Raw genomic sequence first — 24,595 nt, 5'->3', positions numbered from 1 at the left:
TGGGTTGCCTGTCTGTGGATCTTCACCAGTGCGCTTACAATTCAGTCGTATTATGGACACACTCAAAAGGTTCAATAATGGATTTATTTATAAGGAGAAAGGTAAAGGAATAACCCAGGGAAAGAGAGAGAGAAACACAGGTTAACTAGGATGTCCTACGGGTCTGCTGACTTGGACTCCACCGGCACGCTGAAAACCGATTGAGAGCCAAAAACAATCAGCTGCGAACCACCAGGTCCCCCCCAGAGCCCACATGTCCGGTTTTATCCCAACCTGGCTGCTCAGCTCCGCCCTCACTTCCCGTCCAGGAGTGCTTCTCATTGGTACTGATGGGATTTGGAGTTCCAGCATCGAGTGGGGGCGGAGTCCATGAAACCTATACCTGTTACAGTACCACTGGGAGTCCCATTTTATTTCTGTTCTTTTTCTCTTTAAACTTCTCTTTTCTCTATAAACTTTTTCTTTCTCTGAACAAACCTGCCCCTTTCGCTTGCTTGTCTGAGCGTCTGTAAAGTTCCCGCTGTAGGCTTGTGAGACATCAGCCATGAGCACTGGGACTTAGCACTCCCGCTGCAGTCTGGGATCCATTCCTGGGTGGGAGACCAGGCCCGAAACCTGAAATTATGGCAGCAAATTTATTGTCCTGTTGTCTTTTTAAAAGACTGCCACTCCCTTGTCTTCACACAGACTTGGTGCCGCAGCTATTTGCTCTTTCATAGTTTATTTTTTGGGAGCCAGGGTCAGATCCAATCATAGTTGATTTCACCATCAGCAATATCTCAGCCACCACAGAAACAAACTCCCCCTCATTGAGCTGTAGCAGGAGGTCTTACTGTCATTGTGCCAGATGTCAGGGGCGTGAGGCCATGCCCTTGGCCAGCTGCAGGGGTGAAGCTGGCTTGTGAAGAGGACATCGTCCTGACGGGCCATGGCTGCCCAGCCTCGGGGATGCGCTCCAGCTCGTAGTGCCTTCCCACCAGGCCAGTGTTCAGGCTGGACTGGGCTTCCAAGGCCAGGGCCTCAATGGCACAGTGCTCCCAGAGGCTGCAGAGTGTGTGTGGGATGTGAGATGGGGTTATGTGGGGTGGGTGGGGAGGGGTGCAGAAGCCACAGATGTTGCAGCTGGCTCACACCCCTAAGCTCAGCTTGGAATTGGAGTCCTGGTTGTCAGGGTTCAGGCCAGTCTGTTCTTCTTGCTGTCAGGTTGGTAGCCTTCAGGCTGGTCTCAGTGGTCAAAGAGCTCCTTACACACAGTGTATGAACCCTTGTAGCCCATGATCGTGACATATAGGTGGCCTGGGTTGTACATGTTGGTCAAGATAGTATTGTCCAACAAGAAGCAGCTCAGGCTGCTCTTGGTGCGCAGTTGAGGGTACAGCTTGAGGATCAGCCCCTGGCTGTGTGGCGGTTGTGGTTGCAGAGTTCTGGACTTGGTTCTTGGGCCCAGAAGCACAGCTTCGCTGCCTGTGACTGTGGGAGATGGCTTCACGGTGCCACTGGTGGCTTGGCGGTGGGGCTGGGTCTGCAATGGCAGCAGCGGCACAGACAGCACTTTTTTTAAAAAAGATTTATTTATTTATGCTTACAGAACTGAGGTACAGGCCAGAGATGTGGGGTGAGAGGGTTCGCCAGAGACAGAATGGGGAGCAGAACAGGCAGATCAACAAAGTACACTGCTGAGGGGAGCAGCGGGCGGGTCAGGAGAGGTCTGCCGCACCATGTGGGTCACCTCCCTGGCCGGGGATAGAACTCACACTGTTACAGGGCAACCCAATGTGAACTGGGTTGCCTGTCTGTGGGTCCTCACCGGCGCGCTTAAAATTCAATTCTACTGCAGACACACAAAAAGGGTCAATAATGGGCTTATTTACAAAGGGGAAAGGAAAAGGTAAAACCCAGGCAGAGAGAGAAAGAGAGATACTAGTTAACTAGAACATCCTACCAGCTCCGCTGACTTGGAACTCCAATTACACACTGATAGCTCATCAAGAGCCAAGTGACCAGCCACCAGCCACTCAGTCCAGAGGGCACCCAGCAGTCCAGAGAGCCACGAGGTCCAGAAAGAGAGCGTATCTAAAATGGCTCCCTATGTACCCCTAAAAGTCCCAGAATGCTTGCTTAGTTCCACCTGTGGGTCCTCACAATGTTCCCCATGGTATTGCTGGGAGTTGTAGTTTACTGGAGTAGGGGGTGGAGTCCACAGAACTCTGCAGAGTTCCTTTAGGACATCATTTCCCGCTAACAGTACTGCAGTCATTTCGGAGAGCTTTGGTACTTTAACCCATTGCACCACCTGGGTGACCCCTGGAAATAGCACTTTAAAAAAAAATAATAACGCTTTCCAGGTTCAAGCTATAAAGGTATCAACATAATGAAGTGACTTGTCTCTTCCAGGACATTCTTGATACACGACAAACATTCATGTTTTCTGTGCATTACTAAATAGGCTGCTGGTGATTACATGCACCGAACTAATGAGTTTGAGTGCTCTCAGGGTAAATTTAGGGCCTTTTGTGCTTTGCAGCTGAACTCATTTGTTGCTTAGTGATCAGAGGCAATTATTCACTGCTATGAGTTTTGTTATTTTTGTAGTTACTTTGGGTCTTGGAGTCTTGTTTTGAAAGTTGAGGGTTCCAAATATGTTATGGGACAGATGAGGCTTTTACTGTTCTTGTCCTACCTTGCTAGAAAATGGCAGATGAAATCAAGCTCAGAATTCTCCTTGGTTGTCTGTTTTTTGTTTTTTTTCTGGACTCTTCACTATCACTTCCAGAAGTGATACACTCTCTGGAGGTATAACAATTTTCTTTGTTTTCCAGGCATGAACGTGGGAGAAAGAGTAAACTACCTCCAAAGTTCAATTGAAATAGATTGGGATTATTGAAATGAGACTTCACTCAAAAACCTAAGGGAGGGGAGGAAGGGAGAAAAAAGAAAATGACACCTGGGACAGCCTGTGCAGTCCACAGTTGGGAAGGCCAGGTGTTACGCTGAAAGGCGGCTGTGGGGTTAGGCAACACCACCCCCTAGTGGGCATTCCTGTGCTGTGCACCAGCCTGCTCCACTCCCATAAGATTGCCCAGGGTCCTTGAGATAGTAGGAGCTCAGATTGTTTCTGGTACTTCTTGAGGAGAGTTTGAGTTTCGTCGACGGATGAAGAGAAACACCAGGGTTCTGAGACAGCATTGCCAAGAGGAAAAGGTACAGGTCAAGGAGCTCTGCCAGAATGTCAGGAACTTGACGAGACAGAACAGGGATTGTTGGAACAGCAACCCTAAACTTTGGAAACAACCCTAAACTTTGTGTCAACTAGGCCAATTTAGTTGTAGATATTTTGAGAATCAAGAATGTGCTTGCTTTCTTTGTCTTTCTAAATATATGATATCATCATGGTTGGTTTGAAGAGTGTACCTGCCTAAGAGGAGATTTGGATTTGTAAAACAAAGGAAATGAAAGAAAATAAACTAGTGGTTTTCAGATATGTTATAGTCAAATTATTTAAATATACAGAAAAGTAGAGGAAGTAGTTTAATGAATCCTATGTACTCATTACCATCCTAAGCATTGATGAACTCATAGAGAATTTACTTCATTCTCCCCCAGAAATATTTTCTCCTTTCTCTTTGGATTATTTTTTTTTTAAGATTTATTTATTTATGCATACAGAACTAGGGTACAGACTGAGTACCTCTGAGAGGATTCACCAGACACAGAGTGGGGAGCAGAACAGGCTGACTGACAAAGTACACTGCTGAGGGGGAGCAGTGGGTGGGTCAGGAAAGGTCTGCTGTGCCATGTGGGTCACTTCTGGGGCAGGGATTGAACTCACGCTGAAGTGGCTTTAGCTTCTTAGTGCTGTGCTTTAATCTGCTGCGCCACCAGGGAAGGCTCTGCTTTTGTTTTTTTTTTTGTTTGTTTTTTAAAATATTTATTTATTTATTCGTACAGAACTGGGGTGCAGGCCAGAGATGCGGAGGGTGAGAGGATTCACCAGGGACAGAGTGGGGAGCAGAACAGGCAGATTGACGAAGTACACTGCTGAGGGGAGCAGCGGGCGGGTCAGGAGAGGTTTGCCACGCCATGTGGATCTCCTCCAGGGCAGGTGGGAATCAGAACTCATGCGGAAGTGGCTTAAGCTTCTCAGTGCTGTGCTTTAACCCGCTGCGCCACCAGGCAGGGCCCTCTGCTTTTGTTTTTTAAAGATTTATTTATTTATGCATACAGAACTGGGGTATATTCCAGAGGTGCAGGGGCAGTCAGAGGATTCACCAGAGACAGAGTGAGGGGCAGAACAGGGAGATTGATGAAGTACACTGCTGAGGGGAGCAGTGGGCAGGTCAGGAGAGGTCTGCCATGCCATGTGGGTCACCTCCCTGGTGGGGGGGGAGGGGAGTCAAACTCGTGCTGACGTGGCTAAGGCTAGCTTTCTTTTACTGCGCCTTAACCTACTGCACCATCAGGGAGGGTCCCTTGATTATTTTGAGGTAAATCCTAGATATACTTTTATCTATAAATAGTCCAGTATTTATCTCTACATGAAAAGAATTATTTAACAAAAAATAAGCACTGTTAATAGTCTACTGAAAATTAGTAATGATTTTTGATATCTATAAATATCCATGCAATGCCCACACTTCCCCAATGATCTCTTAAGTGCTTTCTCTTCTAACAATTTATTTCTTTAATTGGGATAAAAATTAAATTCATATATTGCAGTGTCTTTTGTGATATGTCTGATATGTTTCTCCTTTTTTTTGTTTCTTTTTAAAAAATAATAATTTAGAAATAATTTTAGATTTACCAAGCAGTTGCAAAATAAAACAGTTTCCTAATACTCTTTTCCTAATGTTAACAGTTTACTGAACCATAGTATAATGATGAAAGCCAGGAAATTAACACTGATACAATAATATTAAGAAAGCTACAGACTTAACTATAATTTCTAATTTTTTTCTATTCCCAGGGTTTGGTCAAAATCCCCCAATATACTGCATTCACATCTCCATAGTCTCCTCCAATCTGTGACAATTCTTCAATATTTTCTTGCTTTTTATCGCTGACACTCCTGGTAGTACTGATCAGTTATTTAATAGAATTTTTCTCAATTTAGCTTTATTCTACAGCTTTATTGTGATGTAATTTACACATCATATACTTGACTCATTTAAAATGTAGAATTTGGGCCCTGCCTGGTGGTGCAATAGTTTAAAGCACAGCAGCCACTGCAGCACGAGTTCAAGTTCAATCCCCAGCCAGGAAGGTGACCCACATGGTGCAGCAGACCTCTCCTGTCTCGTCTGCTGCTCCCCTCAGCAGTTTTTTCAGTAGATCTGCCTGTACTTGTTTTTTAAAAGATTTATTTATTTATGCATACAAGAACTGGGGTACAGGCTAGAGGTGTGGGGGAGGTGAAAGGATTCATCAGAAACAGAGTGGGAAGCAGAAAAGGCAGATGGACTGAAATACACTGCTGAGGGGAGCGGAAGGTGAGACAGGAGAGGTCTGCCATGCCATGTGGGTCACCTCCTTGGCTGGCAATCAAAGTGCTGCAGTGGCTGTGGACAGCTTCATAGTGCTGTGCTTTAACCTGTTGTGCCACCACGGAGAGCCCAGATCTGCCTGTTCTGCTCCCCACTCTGCCTCTGGTAAATCCTCTTAGCCCCTCTTCACTCCCCCACTGCACCTCCCCTCTGGCCTACACTCCAGTTCCTCTGTACAAAAATTAACAAAGCAAAAGAATCTCACAGTGTGACTTATATGGATGCCAAGAGGACATAGAATTATGAGCAGGTAAAGAATTGGGAATTTATTGAAGCAGAGTCAATCTCAAGAAGAATGACAATACCTCATTCTTTTTTCTTTTTTAGAACCTCATTCTTTAAAAGAATTTTATTTATATATATTGTTACATTGTTGTTCATTTTGTACATTGTTTGATTTCTCAGGTTTAATCCCCATAAAATTACCACCACCAAGACACCCATAAACCAGCACCAGTATTTCTTGTGCTCTTCCCTCCTCTGTTTTGCTCCCTCTGCATCCTCCTTCCTTGCTGAATGTCTCTGATTTATTTTTTTCCCCTGCTAATTTCGTCTTTTTTTCCTGATCCCTAATATGGTTTTCCTATGTTCCTCCTATAAGTGAAACCATCAGCTGTTTTTCTTTTTCCTTCTGTCTTATTTCACTGAGCATGATCCCTTCCAACTCCACCCATGTTGCTGCAAATGGCATGAGTTTATCATTTTTGATTGCTGAATGGTATTCCATTGTGTAGATATATCATATCATTTTGATCCAGCCATATGTTTTTGTTTATATATCTTACTTACTGTAAGTAGTGCTGCAGCCAACATAGGAGTGTAAATTTCTTTTCAGGTTAGTGTTTTTGTAGAACACTTCTTCTAAAACCTATATGATACAGCTAAAACTGCTACCAGAGTAAACAGAGGAAAGACTATTAGAGTAGAAAAACTGAGAAGACTTTCAGAGTTCATCTTTTAGAATAAAGTAGAACAAAACAAACTATGAGTAAAATAAGATGAAATTAATATAATACTAAAAAAATTAATGAAAGGATCTATAAGTAATAATTATGCTATAAGTAAAACAATGCCTAAAAAACAAAAACTTCTCAGGCAGGACCAGTTTTTGCATTGGATCGTCCTTTATGACATCAAACCTCTTTCACAGGCAAGTTTCTTTCTCTTTAGATTAATTTATTTATGTGTGCAAGTACTGGGGTATAGAGGATCCACCAGAGACAGAGTGGGGAGTAGAACAGGCAGATATACTGAAATACACTGCTAAGGGGAGCAGTGGGTGGGTCAGGAGAGGTCTGCTGTGTTATGTGGGCAGCTCCCTGGCATGGGATCAAACTTGTGATGGTAGATAGCTTCATGTGTTGCACTTTAACCTATTGTGCCACCAGGGAGGGCTCCCATAGCTAAGTTTCTATCCAACAACATTAGAAAGAACCAGAAGACATAAAAGGTGACCTCAGACCACACAGGAGGACTGAGGGAAGCCAACAGAATGCAGGAACAAGAGGAAGATGTCTGAAGTTGGAGACCATCTTCATCACCTACCTGCTGCACCTGGCCACTACCCAGCCCCCCACCCATGCCTCGCTGACCAGTTGAGACTGGTCATGGGTCAAATTGAGAAGGATGGAAGGAAGTAGGGAGTCTGGAAATCACTGGGACCATGACATTACTCAACAAGGGGAAAGGCGTTGCTGGCTCTGGGAGGCCACAAACGGTCCAGGCTGGGATCTACAGGAGCAGAGAGATGCTATGCCTAGGTGTTCCAGAGGACGATGACCGTGGTGATGGAGATGGCCATGAAGAGCAGGTAGAGGCGGAAGAGCAGGGTGTCCATCACGTGGCTGAACTGCACCTACAGGCTGACCAAGTGCTGCTTCTGAGCCTCAGCTTCCCGCTGGGCCCATGTTGACCCGGGACACCATTCACCTCTGCCTCCCTGGGACCTGGCACCTTCCCCACCAACTCCACAGGCTCCTTCACCCCTACAGCGAGATGGAGACTGAGCGTTGGGCTGGGAGCTCCCCCACTTGGGGGGCAAAGGGGAGAGGCATGGAGGCAGGGCAGAGAAGTGGAGGTGTTGGGAGATGAGGGTGGGCAGGGCTGAGTTCCCTTACCAGGCAGGTGGGTGGGAGTGGGGCCCAGGCTGTTGTTTCCCTCCTGGGGCCCAGTGGGGCAGCACTTGAATGGGCGGGCACAGTAGAGGAGCAGAGAGTGGAGCCAGCGAGGCATGGGTGGGGGCTGGGTGGTGGCCAGGTGCAGCAGGTAGGTGATGAAGACGGTCTCCAGCAGGCTGACCACCATCAGGGACAGACACAGGGCAAAGTAGACACCTGGAGGGAAGGAGGCCCTACATGAAGGCCAGCGGCGCCACCCAGGACTTCTCGTCTCTCTTCCAGTTCCACCCCGGCAGGCACAGAGACTTCTTCCCCCAGTATATCTTTCTTCTTTGAGCTAGTTCAGTCAGCCCTTCCCACCCTTCTCTTCCCAAAGGTTGGCGGGACCATACTGATGAGGGGGGTGCCATTGGTGGGGAGCAAGTCGTTCATCATGAGCAGGAAGACATTGTAGCCCAGCAGAAGGGTTATCTTGAATGGGGCCCGGTTCCCACTTTCTGCCGGCAGGTAGAAGCTGAGGGCGTCGATGGCAACCAGAAAGCTGCTGGGCACCAGGAGGTTTAGGATGTAGAGTCTGGACCTTCGCCTGATGGCCACCTGGTGGGAAGGAGAGAGAGAGAGCACTGAAGAAAGGGTTAGGAGGATGCCAGAAATAGTAGTCAATATTTCTATCTCTGCCTTTCTCATCCAGAGATGTGCAGGATGCAGCTTCATAATTAAGCACAGCACCTGCTAAGGCAAAGCAGACCAGAGCAATGAATTTTAGTAAGGAGAATGTGGGTAAGCAACCGGAGGAAGGGTTCTGGACTCTGGCAAAACCTTACAACTTGGATATAGCCACTTGGTGGAGATTCTCGGCAAGGGCAGAACAAGGAAGCAAGGAAAAAGTCAGGGCTCTGAGCTTACGTAGAATGTGATCTGATCATACAGGTTGCTGCCCACAGGCATCTTCAGGGAGGCCTTGCTGATGCCCTGGAGCTCCCACTCCCCGTGGGTCTGAACGATGTCCTGGGACGTGTCGCTTCTTTCCCACACTTCTTTCTCCATGCCCAGCAGCATTTTATCCACTGAAAGGAAGACCCCAATCATTTTTCAAAGACATAATTCCCTACAGACTCAACAGTACTCTCTTTTTCTATGCTTTTGTTCAACACATATTTTTGAGTCGCTATCATATGGCAGAAACTTTGCTAGGAGTTGGGGATGGTAATAACAAGAGAGGCATGGGTTCTACCTTTATGGAAAACATTTAAATTTCATATTCTTTGCTCTACACATACCCCTTGATCATGTATTCATTTACTCATAGTGTCTTTTCTATTGGTTGTTCTCATTCACCCTCACCCCTCAGACCTCACTGCAACTCACCTGTGTAGAGGACTGAACTGAAGGTAAGTGTGCAGTTCTGTAGGTAAAAGGGGAAGTAGAAGGTGTCTAAGTTGCAGATACTAGCTACTTTCATGGGTTTCTTATACTTGATGTGACCTTCATTACTTACATATGCTGTGAGGCCTTTTGGGGTCTTATCTATGTCAGTGCTGTAAGAGAGGGAAGGCGGCAGGCAGGGGCTGTAGTTCTTCTTAACTTTCTGGCATTTTCCAGCCCTCTAAGACTACTTATAGTGGCTTCAGTGGTAGGCTGTGAACTCCACTGCTACCAGATGAGGCCTCCCCTTTGCCTTTCCCCAAGTCCTGAATACGCACAATTCTGTGATAAAAATGTCTGGGAGCCACAACTTCTTGGTTGCCACACTGATCTTCATGATGCCTTCACACTGCTCTGGGTTCCAGCGGATAAATGGGTTATCCCAGACCTAGAGCCCAGGTAGAGAAAAGTTGAGAGCTTGGTATGAGTTGAGATTATTTTTCCTGGCCCTTTGATTTTTATTAAAGAAAAATAAAAAGAAGTGGGTTCCTCCCTGGTGATGTTGCAGGTTGAAGCACAGCACTATGAAGCTAACTGCAGCGTGAGTTCAATTCCCAGCCAGGGAGCTGACCCACATGGCACAGCAGACCTCTCCTGACCTGCCCGCTGCTCCCCTCAGCAGTATATTTCTGCCTGTTCTGCTCCCTACTATCTCTGGTGAATCCTCTCACCTCCCTGAATCTCTGGTCTGTACCCCTTTTCTTATATACATAAATAAATAAATCTTAAAAAAGAGTTTATGAAGTATTTAAAAGTATATAAAAGTATATAAAATAAGTTGTATAGAAAAGTATATAAAATAATGTTGTATAATAAACATCTGTGTACTTACCACCCATTTTATCCCCTCCCCGCTCCCGCACACACCCAAGAAATTGAAATGACAGAATCGAAACTCCCTGTGTCTATGGGTAAACTGGTGGTGGGAATTTTACCCAAGAGGAGAAAGCAAACATTGTACAAAAAAACAGTGATGTAGTGTGTACACACACACACACACAAAGATTCCGTTAGTCACTGGTCACCAGGGATCTTCTTTTTTTTATGCAGGAGGAATAGAATTCAGAGTTAAAAGATCAATAATTCAGTTTCTCTGAGCTATAATTTCCTTAGTGTGAAGTAGTGGCAGTGATAGGTATCAAATGAAATAAGGATTTTGTAAACTGCTGTTAGGTATTATGATAAACTATTGATAGGTATTACATATCAGCATCTGGAAAGGTTTCAGCTACCTTCCAGGCCTCTTTCACCAGTCTCTATTGCTCAGAGGCCTTGAGTAAGCCTTTGGGTTCTTTGGAATCAAGAGAACTAGTATCTTCCTTTTCTTTTTGTTTAACAAACACCATCCTCTTTAGTCACTGTGATAACCTTTCTCCTTGTTTTCTTGGCAAAGACTGCTTCATTGGCAGCAATATAAGTCAATAAATACTGATCCCCAAAGAACTCAGTTTATTTATCAGATTACTGGCCCACTGAACTAGCTGATGGCTAGGATGACAAATTGAACTCAGTCCTTGGGAAATGAAGCCATAACCAGTTGATGAAATTTGTTGTTCTACCATCTGTAAGAATCATGGTGGCCTTACACTGGAGGGCATCAACTCCCTATCCTTTACTTATTTATTTAAAAGATTTATTTATTCATGCATACAAGAACTGGGGTACAGGCCAGAGGTATGGGGAGGGGGTCAGAGGATTCACCAGAGACAGAGTGGGGAGCAGAACAGGCAGATCTACTGGGGGAAGCAGTGGGCAGGTCAGGAGAGGTCTGCTGCGTCATGTGGGTCAGCTTCTTGGCCGGGAATGGAATTCATGCTGCAGTGGCTTCAAATAGCTTCATAGTGCTGTGCTTTAACCCCATGCACCACCAGGGAGGGCCCAGAACTTTATTTTCTAACTATCTGCATGAAGCAATACTTATGGTCCTCTGGGTAATCTGACAGAGAGCCGGCAGATTCTGCAGCTTCTTGGCTCAGTAAGTGCCCACCAACTGCGACAACTGAATGCCAGGAACTTGTGGTAATCCTTTCAATTTCTCCTTTTCAAGGCTGACAACCTTCTCTGGAATCTTTTTTTTTTTTTTTACATTATTGCTTATTTTTGTAAATATTGATTTCTCTTCTCACATGATGTTCCCATAATTCTCCCACCACCATAGCACCCATTACCATAATCCCTTGTGCTCTTCCCTCTTCTCTTTTGACCCTGTTCCCTCCCTGTCCCCTGCTATATGCTTCAGATCTATAATTTACCTGGAAGTTTTGTCTTTTTCCTGACCCCTTGTTCAGTTTCCCTATATTCCACCTATAAGTGAGACCATCTGATATTTATCTTTTTCCTTCTGACTTATTTTCCTTAGCGTAATCCCTTTCAACTCTACCCATGTTGCTGCAAATGGCCTGAGTGTATCTTTTTTGACTGTTGAATAGTATTTGATTGTCTGTATATACCACATCTTCTTGACCCATTCCTCTGTTTAGGTTGTGTTCACATCTCAGCGATTGTAAATAGTGTTGCCATAAACATAGGAGTGTAGGTTTCCTTTTGAATTACTGTTTTTATGTCCTTGGGTGGATTCCTAGGAGTTGCAGAAACTGTTTTTAAGGTTTGTTCAGTTGTGGGCAGACTAGTTTAGTCTCTGGGCACGTCCACTGTTCACAATTGCATTTTGTGGAACCACAGCCAGATGGAGAGCTCTGTATGCATTAGCTAAAGGTTTGTATCAGATCAGCGCTTCTCAAGTCTCATTGTGCATACAAAACGCCTGCTATAGATTGGTAGATAGGATTTACCCACCCTGGTTTGCCTGAGAAACTCTGGGTTTTAGTATTGAAGGCTGTATATCCTGAGAATTTTTCAGTCTTGGAAATGTTGGGGTGGCTGGTCATGCTAGGTGAGGGCCAAGATTGAGTGTATGTTTAAGCTTCTAAAGTGGTAAGATCAGTCAGTGCTGCCTACCTGAGAGCCACAAGGTTAATGACCGTTACTGCTCTTGTACTTCTCTCTCTTTCCCTTTAACTAGGCTTGCATTTTCTCCTTGTTTTCTTTCTTCTTATTATTAAAAAAAAAAGATTTATTTATTTATGCATACAGAACTGGGGTATAGGCCAGAGGTGCAGGGGCAGTGAGAGGATCCACCAGTGATAGAGTGGGAAGCAGAACAGGCAGATCGACAAAGTACACTGCTGAGGGGAGCAGCAGGCAAGACAGGAGAGGTCTGCTGCACCATGTGGGTCACCTCCCTGGCTGGGGATCGAACTTGTGCTGCAGTGGCTGCAAAGAGCTTCACGGTGCTATGTTTCAACACTTTACATCACCAGGGAGTGCCCTTCTCCTCAATATCTAATCAATGCACTTACAATGTAAATTTTCCACAGTTATACTTTGGCTGTATTGTATAGATTTTGATATATAGTCTTTCACTTCTAACTTGTAAATTCTTTTTTAAAAAAGATTTATTTATTTATGCATACAAGAACTAGGGTACAGGCCAGAGGTGTGGGGGGTGAGAGGATTCACCAGACACAGCGGGGGAACAGAACTGGAGGATTGACTGAAATACATTGCTGAGAGGAGCACCAGGTAAGACAGGAGAGATCTGCTGCACCATGAGGGTCAGTTCCCGGGCCTGGGATGGAACTTGTGCTGCAGTGGCTTCAGATAGCTCCACAGTGTTGTGCTTTATCCCCTTGTACCAGCACGGAGGGCTCTCTTTCTCAAATTCTATTTGGATATTTTAATTTTCTCCTTAACCCAAAATATTTGGAAATTTAATTTTAAGTTCCCAAGAAATAAGGCTTGTAGAAGAGGGGGCTAGCCTTTTGTAGTTTATATTTTCTTGTATTACATTATAGATTGGAATCTAGAAAATTTATGCTTTCTTGATTTTGTTGAGATCTGCATTATGGCCGAAAGTATTATGAGTTTAGGGAATATTCCATTGGTTCCAGATAAATTATTCAGCTTCATTTGTATGAAGTTTAATGTATTTATTAAAGCAAGTGTCTTAATTGCACTATTAAAAATCACTCTGTGGTTATTCCTTTTTTACTTGATTTTTGAAAGCAGCATATTGAAATCTTTGACCATCATTATGAATTTTTCAATTTCCTCCACGTATGTTTCAAAGTTATGCTAAGGATAAATCCTCAAAGAAGAGAGAGAAGAAACAGAGTTGGCCATACCATTTCCAGCCACAGGAATGAAGACAATAGTTGTAGCTGTTCATCCTGCCAAAAGGATTTCCTATTTAGAGCATGTTGCTGCTAAGAAGTCTGTCCATTCCCAGCTCCCATTTTGTTCTCCAATTCCCAAGGTATTAAAAAAGGGTGCTGTGCTCAAGACAATATTACAAGCTAACAAGATCTGAATTAAAGTGTATGTGCTAGGCCCTGGACAGGAGGCTTCACAGCAGGGCTGGATTCTAGCAGTAGTTCTCAACCCTGGCTGTGGTTTAGATGTACTTAAGTAGCTTAAAAATACAGGTCCTTGGCCCTCCCTGGTGGCGCAGCGGGTTAAAGCACAACACTAAGAAGCTGAAACCACTTCCGCATGAGTTCGATTCCCGCCTGCCCCGGAGGAGACCACATGGCGTGGCAGACCTCTCCTGACCCGCCCGCTGCTCCCCTCAGCAGTGTGCTTCGTCAATCTGCCTGTTCTGCTCCCGCTCTGTCTCTTGTGAAGTCTTTCGCAACCCCTGAGTCTCTGGCCTGTACCCCAATTCTGTATGCACAAATAAATAAATCTTTAAATTAAAAAAAAAATACAGGTCCTTGGTTTCCATCCAATCAAAACTTCTGGGAGTGAAGCCTGGACAATGGTCTGCATTCAGAGTAGAGAATCACTAAGTGAAAAGACATTCTCTCCATGTACTGTTATACCTCATCCTGCTGAACTGGATAGTTTTTTTGTGATCCCCTTGGGATGTTGCCATATAGCAACAATGGAGCTATTGCTGTGTGGTGAAAGGCTTTGGGGATTGCCTTCTCCAGGGCCTGGAGAAAACAAAGGCTAGTAAGGAGGACCGGAGGGGTCAGCACTCACCACATCTAGGATGGCAGACATGGTGAAGGAGATGTTCACTTGGGTGGGTATGCTGAAGTTGGTGACTGGACGAAAGGCTTTCCTGTTAAACACCGAATCCAGGAGAGCAGGATTCACGCCATGTTGGCCAAACCCTGAGCAATTGATGGTGAAAGGTCTGGCCCTTCCTGTGGTGGACATGGGAGATGAGGGAAAAAGCTTTCATCATTCCTACATGAGAAGGACCACAGGGGAGAAACTTGGGGGTACCTGTGGTAATAACAATAGCTTTTATTTACTGAACACTGACTGTGCCAGCTATAGGGTAAACCCTTTATATAGATGACTTCATTTAATTCTCCCAAGTCTCTAGCAAACAGACTTTTTATTCTCAATAATATATGAATTAACTGAGATACAATAGAAGAAATACATTCCCAAGGTCCAATAGATGATAAAAGGTGAAAACTAGATTTGATCTGAACCCAGGTTTGTCTGGTGCTGCTGTGGTATACACCCTCAGTGGTGAGAGGGAGAACTGGGGAGGAGGATCACTGGGAGGGGTCCAGGTTCCTCCCTGGTGGTGCAGCGGGTTAGGATGCAGCACTGCAAGCGAGCCACAGCCGCTTCAGTGCGAATTTGATTCCTGCCCTGGAGGTGACCCACGTGGCACAGCAGACCTCTCCTGACCCGCCCGCTGCTCCCCTCAGTGGTGTACTTCGTCAATCTACCTGTTCTGCTCCCCACTCTGTCTCTGGTGAATCCTCTCACTGCCCCTGCACCTCTGGCTTGTATGTACTTATTACATAAATAAATAAATCTTAAAAAAAAAAAAAAGAAAAAGAGAGGGGTCAAGCTGCTTGGTGCTTTCCTCCGAGGCCAATGGGTTGGGCTGGGAGCTAAATGATGGATGCTAATGTGGTAAGCTGAGTTCATGCTTTAGCATCCTTTCTGATGTTTCTGTCTCCATGCAAAGCATGCCCAAATCTATATGCAAACTGAGTCCTAGGATAGAGGTAGCCATTAGATCAGATTACATTCCTAACCTCCCCCCATCCCCAGGAGAACACATCTATTTCACCTTAACTGCTCCAACTTTCCTTCTCCCTATTTTGCTGATCAACCTTATATCAACTTTATTTTGTGGTGTTGCCTTCCCCGTCTTCTGACTAATACAGACTCCAATTTTCTTCTGCTAAAATTTGTCAGAGGAACACCTGTAATGAGAGCGATGGTTGATGATCTCTGAGCCAAGGGCAATGAGCCTTATCCATTTGCAAAGTCACAGTATTCTCCAGGCAAATCCTTAAGAAAAAGTCAAAACTAGCAAGCTGACCATTGAACTGAAGCATATAGCAAAGGAAAAAGGAGGGGGAGGGCAAAACAGGAGAAAAGAACACAAGGGAATATGGTGATGGCTCACCAGTGATGTGGTGGGGGGCATCTGTGGGGACTACAACAGTGTAATTTTTAAAACTAGTAAAAAATTTCTTGAATTATTCTATAACCAATGAATATTTGTCAGTCACCATCTGTGAGTGTCCCAAGGAGTATTTATAATGTTTGACTAAATCAGGTGTACAATGTCTCTTCTATCTAATGGCCTCTAAAGTCACTTCTGGCTCTGTCCTCTCCTGTGTCCTCTTATCTGGATGTGGTGTGACAACCTAGTGGAAAGATATATGACATTTACTGGCATCTATCAAATGCCAGGTACTGTGCTATTCACTTTCTTTCATAGAATCCTCATAGCTGGGCCCTCCCTGGTGGCACAATGGATTAGGGCACAGAACTGCAAGCAGGCTGCAGCCACTTCAGTGTGAGTTCAAACCCTGGCCTCGGAGGTGATCCACATGGCGTGGCAGACCTCTCCTGTCTTGCCCACTGCTCCCCTCAGCAGTGTACTTCATCGATATGTCTGTTCTTCTCCCCACTCTGTCTCTGGTGAATCCCGTCACTGCTCCTGTACCCAGTTCTGTATGCATAAATAAATAAATCTTTAAAAAAAAAAAAACCCTTCACAGCCCTATACGATAGGTTCTATTTCACAGATGAGGAAACCAAGACTCAAGGAAGCCAAACAATTCACCCAAGGTTATACAATTAGTAAGGTGAGGAGCCAAGATTTGAAACCAGGTCTGTCTGTCTCCAAATCCTTTGTCTTTCCACTAGACCACATTAACTCCCTGGAAAAGTAGCATACTCTATTTTCACTCTTTCCTAAACCAGAGTACTTGCATCTGATAGATGGAAGGAGATATTATGACTAAAAGTAGATGCTTTACTATCTTAGGGTGGAATTTCATAACTGAACAAAGGATTACTCTAGGAAGATACAAGGATATAGAGGTTAAATGGGACAGAAGACAAGCAGGGCTGGCTTATGGGAGAAAAAATTGTTTGGGGGCATCACTGGAAGGAGATTTTCTTTCTTTTTTAAAGATTTTTTTATTATGCATACAAGAACTGGGATGTAAGCCAGAGGTGTGGGAGGTGAGAGGATTCACCAGAGACCCAGTGGGAAAAACAGATAGATCTACTGCTGAGGTGAAATACATTGCTGAGGGGAGCAGTAGGTGAGACAGGAGAGGTCTGCTGTGCTATGTGGGTCAGCTCCCTGGCCAGGGATCGAAGTCATGTCAGTCATGTCGCAGTAGCTGGCCATAGCTTGATAGCACTGTCTTTAACCCCTGCACCACCAGGGAACCCTGGAAGGGGATTTTCTATCTATCAGAGAACAAGTATTTGGCATTATGGTAAGTAAAGTTAAGAGATAACACTGCTCATTTTAGATAATCTTTGGGAGTTGGAAATTTGAAGGAAGTTCCTAGGTGTTCTACAAGAGAGGGTCCTTGCTCCATTTTGCTCCTTTCTTACCTTGAAACAGAAGACCAAGAACAAGCTAGAAGAAGACTTTCTTCCTGTGGAACCAACTTCCTTCCATCTTCTAGTCTAAATTCTGCCTTGAGCCTGCACCAGGATCCAAGAAGCCCTAGGTTAAAGGAACACTGGCCACACCTAGAGTTTAACTTTGAATACTGACAGTGTTGGTTGACCACTGACATTTGTAACCTTCCTGGGAGGAGTGTCCTGGTTGTCTTGTTTTGCCCATGCTTGAGGTTAGTTTGCTTTAAATTTTTTTCTCTGTTTTAGATATCTTACTACAACATCTGTTTGTAGGTTAGTAAGTATTTGTCATATTGAAATTGTGGTATGATCACTCAATCTGAAGATTCATCTCTTCAATTCTGGAAAATTCTTAGCAGTTAAAAAAATTCCATTTCCTCTATTCCTTCACTTATCAGGCAGATATTGGATTATTTCCTTTGGTCTCATTTGCCACTTAATTTTGTAAATTAGTTTCCAATTGCTGTTGTAACAAATCACAACTCTGTGATTTAATGGCTTACAAAGCCACAAATTTATCATTTTTCAATTTTGTTGACCAAAAGTCTGAAATTGTAACAGGGTGGTCCCCAGGAAAAGGGGAGATTCCAGGTTCCCTGTCCCACCCAAAGGAGGGTGGAGCTGAGCAGAGAAGAGAAAAATCTGGAGAGGAGACTGTGGAGGAAGGAAGCAGGATGGAGAGCCAGAAGGGAGACCTGAGGGAGGCACGTGGAACAGAGAGACTTGTGAAGAAACTGCGTTTGCTTCTTGGCCCTGGACTGGTTGATACAGATGTGTGTGAGAGACCCATGGTGAGGTTCACTATGGCAGCATTTATCTTGATTTTGATTTGCTCTTTTCCTCCAAGATGTGTCTGGCCATTTCTGACCCTTTTCTATGTGTCCCGGCCAGAAGGTACTTTAGGCTTGTGGTGGGCTTTCAAGCCTTGCTTTGGGCCAATCCCTTTGACTAGACTTTTACCCACAAGGGGATAACTTTAGGTGCTTGATTTAGAAACTATATTCTTTGTCTTTTCTGTATTGAACACTAATTATATTAAAGTTCCTTTCCATTAAAGCTCTTCTATCTTGTCTTGATGCGTTGGATGGCAGAACCTATTTAGAGTAGGAAGGTTTGGGGGTTCAGGTGTGCTCCTTTCCCTGCCCTGTAACAAAAATGAGTCTCATTGGACTAAAAGCAATGTTTTGGCAGGGCTACATTCCCTTTGGAAGCTATATGAGTGACTCCATTTCTTCATCTTTTCCAACTTTTAGAGGCTGTCTGCATTCCTTGGTCATGGTCTCATTTCTCCACTTGAAAGTCAGCAACATTGAGCTAAGTCTTTCTTACACTGCCATCTCTTTGGTTCTTAAGGTCTTCTCTCTTCCTCCTTCATTGATAAGAACCCTAGGGCCCCACCTGGGTAATCCAAGATAATCTCTCTATCTAGTTTAGCTGAGTAACAACCTAATTCCATTTGCAACTTTAATTCCCTATAGTGATATAATCTAACATATTCACAGGTTGCAGAGATTAGAACGTGATCATCTTTAGCAGACCATTATTCTTGAGAACTTGTTTGGAGCTTCTAGCAGGGGAACACAGCCACTGTATACCCCTGACTGGAGAATGGTCCATTTGGGGAAGGCCCTCCTCTTCCACCAGGACTGCAGCTTGGGGAAGGATGCACATGGAGCTGTGTGTGCCCATGTGCTAGATCAACTGAGTCAACCTGTGCATCAGTAGGTGACAGACATTGCAGCCAGATTGCTCTAGGGAACCATTATTCTACTTAAAATACCCACTTCTTGATGTCCCTTTGAGTTCCTAGATCTAAGTTACAGGTAACAAATTCTCTTCTCAGCTCTGTTTAAATTATCAATTAATATGTCAATGATATTATTTCCAATAACTTCAATTCCAGTGATTATCATTTTATTTCTAGAAGACCTTTTAGGTGCTTTTAAAATTCATTTGTTATGTCCTGATTTTGCCCTCTCTTCTTCTCTCCCTTCTATGCTTCCTTCTCTCCTCTTCTTCTACTGCTCTGTTCTTTCATTAATACTATATTATATGGAAGTATTAAGGAAAAATCAAAATGGAGGTCAGTTTGGATATATCCTTAGATCAAGCACTACCACTATCATATAAAACTTCCTTATTTTCCTAAAATGCTGACACTGATCTTAAGTAAAACTTGTTTTCTTCATGTCATTTTGACTATATAACTTCTTAGCTGATCAACTACAAACATGTGAGCTTATGTAATGACAAAGATTCTAGTAACCAATCACAATAAAAAATAATGTAGTTATTCATGCTTTGTAAACTGAAGTTGTAACTGCTGAGAGTGAGCTTCTTAACTTCTTTAGTGTGGACATCTTTTTATTCATGAGTAAAATATTTTCTTGCATAATAAAATATTCATATCAGGTAAAGTGTTCTGAATTTTCTTTTTGACAGACTTATTTATTTTTACAATCATTTTCAACTTATATTATTGTGTCTAGTTCTTCATATGGCGTATTGATCACTTTATCTCACAATGGCTTATTTCCTAATGTGACCTGTAATTCTTGTTTGCAAACGTATCATGAGTAGACTATTTCGATGGGAGTGCTGTTTGTTTTGCATTGTGAAGTTTCCTTTTGTAAGGAATTTGCTTAATTGTTGGCTTTTGGGCTAACATTGGCCTTCAGGATTTTAGCACTCTTAGACATTATTATTATTACTATCTTTGTATATGTGGGTTGCATTTTCAATGTTATTTTAACTATTGTGGTGACATCAGTATGAATTACACCCCTCATGTTCTCATGTATATGATTCAGTATGAATTACACCCCTCATGGTCAGTATGAATTCACCCCAAATTATACCTCCACCAGTGTGCCCACAGTCCTCCATCATAGTCCATTGGTAACACTTTCCTCTGTGCTCTTCACCTTCCCCCTAACTCTCTAGTAGCCCTAGTTCTGCAGTCTGATTTCTAAAGGTTACTATGGTTTGGTTTGACCCTTTGTTTTATTTTTCTGTATTCCTCATGTAAGTGCAACCATCCAGTGTTTGTATTTTTCCTTCTGCTATTTTGTTTAGCATTATCCCCTTTAGTTCCATCCATATTATTGCAAATGGCAAGAATTTATGCTTTTTGGTTTTTTATAGCTGAGTATATGCCATTGTGTATATATACCACATTTCAATCCACTCATTCGCCCCGGGTTGTTTTCATAACTAGGTTATTGTAAATAGAGCTGCAGTGAACAAAGAAGTGGATATGTTAGTGTTAATTTTTTTAAGATTTATTTTATTTTTGTTTATGCATACTGGGGTACAGGCCAGAAGAGGCACAGGTGGTGAGAGGATTCACCAGAGATAGAGTGGGGAAAGGAACAGGCGGATCTACTGAACACACTGCTGAGGGGAGCAGCGGCTGATACAGGAGAGGTCTGCTGCCATGTGGGTCACCTCCCTGGCCGGGGTTGAACTGGTCCTGCAGTGGCTGCAGATAGCTTCGTAGTTCTGTGCGTTAACTTCATGTGCAACCAGGGAGGTCCCCATCCCATTATTTCTTAGATTATCGGGTCAGAGGGATCTGAAGCAGCAGTGATTAATGAGGTGGGAATCAGCCAATGAGGGAGCACTGTCAGAGCTAAGTGTCAGACCAAGAGTTCACAGTGGCAGACTTTAAACAATAGATGCAAACATAGTACACAATAACAAGAGACCAGGACATCATGGTGGAGGCAAAAAATTTTAAAGAATCCAAAAAGATCCGTATATTGCCAGTCAGACACTCCTTTGCAATGCCCCCAGGTCTCAAAACCCCCCTCACCCTATAGTACTTGAGCCTCTAATGAAAGTCGAAAGATCCTTTGCCCAGCCAGAAAATATGCTCATGGACTACATTTTACATATAATTTTAACAGGTTCACAAGCCATTGGCTCAAGTTTAAGAAACTTTTTTCTGATCAAAAGATCAAAAGAGAAAGTGGACTGTGTTTTAAATGTGCTTACTGCATTTGGTGAGCCAGCAGTCACTAAATTGTGCTGTTAATAAGTAATCTGTTTAGGATTCCATAAAGGGTTTTGCTTATAAGATATAAGATTGGTTTCGGACTTTACCAAGCTAATGTTTTTTGAATCTATCTGTTCTCCCAATTTTTAGAATGTTTGTACATTCACCTGATATTTTTTTCTCTTATTTGTGAAAGTTATTAACCATGGTTCTAAAATTACATCTACAAAATCTTACAGTATCCTGTGATTGAAGTAATTTAGGATTGAAGATGTTCAGTCTTTTAAATTAGTCTAACATCTGCTTCCTCTCTCCTTGAATTTGCTATTCAATTCTCTTGATTATACTTGCTTATCCCTTTCCAATCATCTTAATTATTCTACTTATAGAATATTTTTGGAAAGACAAAAATCTCTTCCCTGAAGATGAATCTTTTTCATTGTACATATTCTATTCTGAGTATACCAAGGGACTATGGAATCCTGACTCTGTTTCATACAGGTAGTTTAATTTTGGAGAAGTCTCAAGGTCTGAGCACTTTATTCTCATTTGTAAAGTAGTATAAAATTCTTACTTTATAGGTTTGGCTTGGTGATTAAATGAGATAGCATTTGAAAAAATGTTAATTTTATAAAATGTCATTTTATAGCTATTGAGTAAATGTTCTCTTTCTTTTCCGTATTAATTTCAAGGACTAGCTTATTCTAGTCAATAGACTTCCTACATTATTCTTACAAGCTCATGCTACTCTTATATTTCTGAATCCTTTTTTTTTCTTTAGCATTATCCATGGGCTTTTTTTTTTTTTGTTCTTTTGTCTGGAAAGCACTGGGAACGAGGTGCGCACAGCCCAAAAGACTTCTATAGCCTATGAGATATTTACAATTTGGGGAAAAGTTATTAGCTCCAAAATTTTAAAAGAAAATAAATTTCAGTCAATAAATATTTAATCAAATGTCAAAAATCCTGAACATTTCAGGTAACTTATACAATCTTACATTGTTATAAATAGCTACACAAGTCTTTATCCACAATTCTGGAGTCCAGAATGTTCTCAGAATAGAATTGTGTGTATGTGGTTAGTTTGGAGTGAACTGATTTGGCAGCAAAATCCCACCTGATATAACATGGAGCAATTTTGACCTGTATTTTCCCCTTTAAGAGTGAATATTAGGGCCCTCTCTGGTGGTGCAACAGGTTGAAGCACAGCAATAAGGGGCAATCTGTAGTCACTGCAGCATGAGTTTGATTCCTGGCCAGGAAGGTGACCCACATGGCATGGCAGACCTTTCCTGATCAGCCCGCTGCTCCCCTCAGCAATGTATTACAGTAGATCTGCCTGTTCTGCTCCCAACTCTGTCTCTGGTGAATCCTCTCACCCCCTGCATCTCTGGCCTATACCCCAGTTCTTGTATGCATAAGTAAATAAACATGCAAAGAGTGAATATTCATAGAATTTTCTGTAGGAATATAAATGTGCTTGATTATGGATACCGTCCCAAACCTTGTGTGATGATTTTATAACATGTCGTATAGGCAACATGCTATCTTACTAAAGTCTAAAGAGTTGTTCATTAAAGAGAAAAGAGGATAGTTATGTTCTACAGTAAAAATAGCTGGTGGTTTTACATGAGAAAGGAAAGTGAAGGATAATGCCTACATGAATATATAAAGTTGAAAGTTTACAGAAAGGAAATTTTAGTTACCTTGGATTATAGTATTAAAGTAACAAGTCTGAAATGCTACATTTGCTCAGTTTTCTTTGTTTTTCTGTTTGTCATTTCATTTACAATATGAAACATACTCATTTTTTATGTAGTTTGTTTAGGTAGCAAAGATTCTGTGTAATTTTCTATGTTTTTTAAAATATTTATTTATTTATGCATACAGAACTGGGGGTACAGACCAGAGGTACAGGGGCAGGGAGAGGACTCACCAGAGATTGCAGGGAGCAGAACAGACAGACTGATGAAGTATATTGCTAAGGGGAGCAGCAGGCAAGACAGGAGAGATCTGCTGAGGCCTGTGGGGCCCCTTCCTAGGTGGGGGTGGGTGGGTGGGCAGGATTGAACTGTGCTGTAGTGGCTGCCAAGAGCTTCACAGTACTGTGCTTTAATCCCTTGCACCACCAGGGAGGGCCCAATTTTCTGTGGTTTATATTGACCTTATTATAACCTTAATTATCCAAGAAAACAGAAGTTCTTGAGAAGAGTTTCTTTCTTTTTAAAAAGATTTATTTATGTATGCATACAAGAGCTGGGTTTCAGGCTAGAAGTGCAGGGGTGAGACAGAGTGGGGATCAGAATAGGCAGGTCGACTGAAATACACTGCTGAGGGGAGCAGCAGGTGAGACAGGAGAGGCCTGTTGCGCCATGTGGGTCAGCTCCCTGGTCAGGGATTGAACTTATTCTGCAGTGGCTGTGGATAGCTTCATAGTGCTGTGCTGTAACCCCTTGTGCCGCTAGGGAGGGCCCAGGAAAAAGCTTATTTATAATGATGTGGTCTTTTAAGTTTATTTTTAAAATGTTTTATTGTCATGAATAGCCAAGTACTGTTTCCCAAGGGTCCCAATACAGATCCTGTCATAAGTGCTCAATTTCTCTGACAACTTTTCCCTCAGTTTTTAAGTGAAAGTATACTTTGCAGACAGTAAAGTTTATTCTTGTTAAGAACTTTGACAAACAAACATAGAGTATACTCACTACCACTATCAAATTATCAACAGTTCCATCATCTAGAAAATTCCCCATGTTCCCCTCTAGTCTTTTGATTTTTGTCTTTCCAAAGTTAAATTCTGGTTGTAGGAGAATATAAACTAAAAATTTCAGGATATTTTTTGCATCTAAAATTATCCAAAATACTACTGATAGAAACCAACAGTATCTCCATCAATCATTGGAATAATGCCCCCCAGGTACTCAAACACACTAAGTATATTTGCCTGCACATTAGTTTCTTTAATATATTTCCTTAGTTCCAACTGGAATGATTAGTGATATTACCTGATTTTTTCTTATAGTCCTCCATATTTTTAGTATCCCTAACTATAGAAACAAGTATCTTTTTTTTCTGAATAATTTCATCATCCTTCCATAGCATGTTGTTCATGTTTGTTGCTGCCTATTTTCATACTGCTTTGGAAATTCTGAAAACTACATTATGAGACAGAAGTAAAAATCAGTCCTGATATCCAAAGCTAATCTGACACTCACAGGTCTTTTTGTTCTCCTGTTGGACATGAGCAGTCTTACAGAATGCTAACCTCAGACTTGATTACTCGAGACCATGATAGAATAAAACCAAGCAATATCACCTCATAATTTTTTAAAAAGATTTTATTTGTTTATGTATACAGAACTGGGGTATATGCCAGAGGTGCAAGGTGGTGAGAGAATTCACCAGAGACAGAGTGGGGAGCAGAACAGGCTGACTGATGAAGTACACTGCTGAAGGGGGCAGCGGGTGAGACAGGAGATGTCTGCCATGCCATGTGGGTCACCTCTGGGGTGGGGATTGAACTCGAACTGAAGTGGTCATGGCTTGGCTTAGCTTCCTAGTGCAGTGTTCCAACATGCTATGCCACCAGG

At 42.8% G+C, this 24,595-nt stretch overlaps 1 protein-coding gene across 1 annotated transcript; it reads right to left on the bottom strand.

Annotated features, from left to right (window-relative positions):
* Positions 1-7,296: 7,296 nt before the first annotated feature.
* On the bottom strand, positions 7,297-17,048 carry LOC101620982 (5-hydroxytryptamine receptor 3E). The gene is given in 10 exon segments (XM_004675022.1): positions 7,297-7,458; positions 7,461-7,525; positions 7,658-7,873; positions 8,050-8,254; positions 8,564-8,724; positions 9,026-9,195; positions 9,361-9,470; positions 13,267-13,311; positions 14,126-14,292; positions 16,982-17,048. Coding segments are annotated over 10 exon segments (1,368 nt in total).
* Between the last annotated feature and the right edge of the window lie 7,547 nt (positions 17,049-24,595).

This window comes from Condylura cristata, unplaced genomic scaffold, assembly GCF_000260355.1.
Source record: "Condylura cristata isolate star-nosed mole 26May11 unplaced genomic scaffold, ConCri1.0 scaffold00003, whole genome shotgun sequence".
Classification (NCBI taxonomy): Eukaryota; Metazoa; Chordata; class Mammalia; order Eulipotyphla; family Talpidae; genus Condylura; species Condylura cristata.
This window is presented reverse-complemented; position numbering and strand designations above follow the sequence as displayed.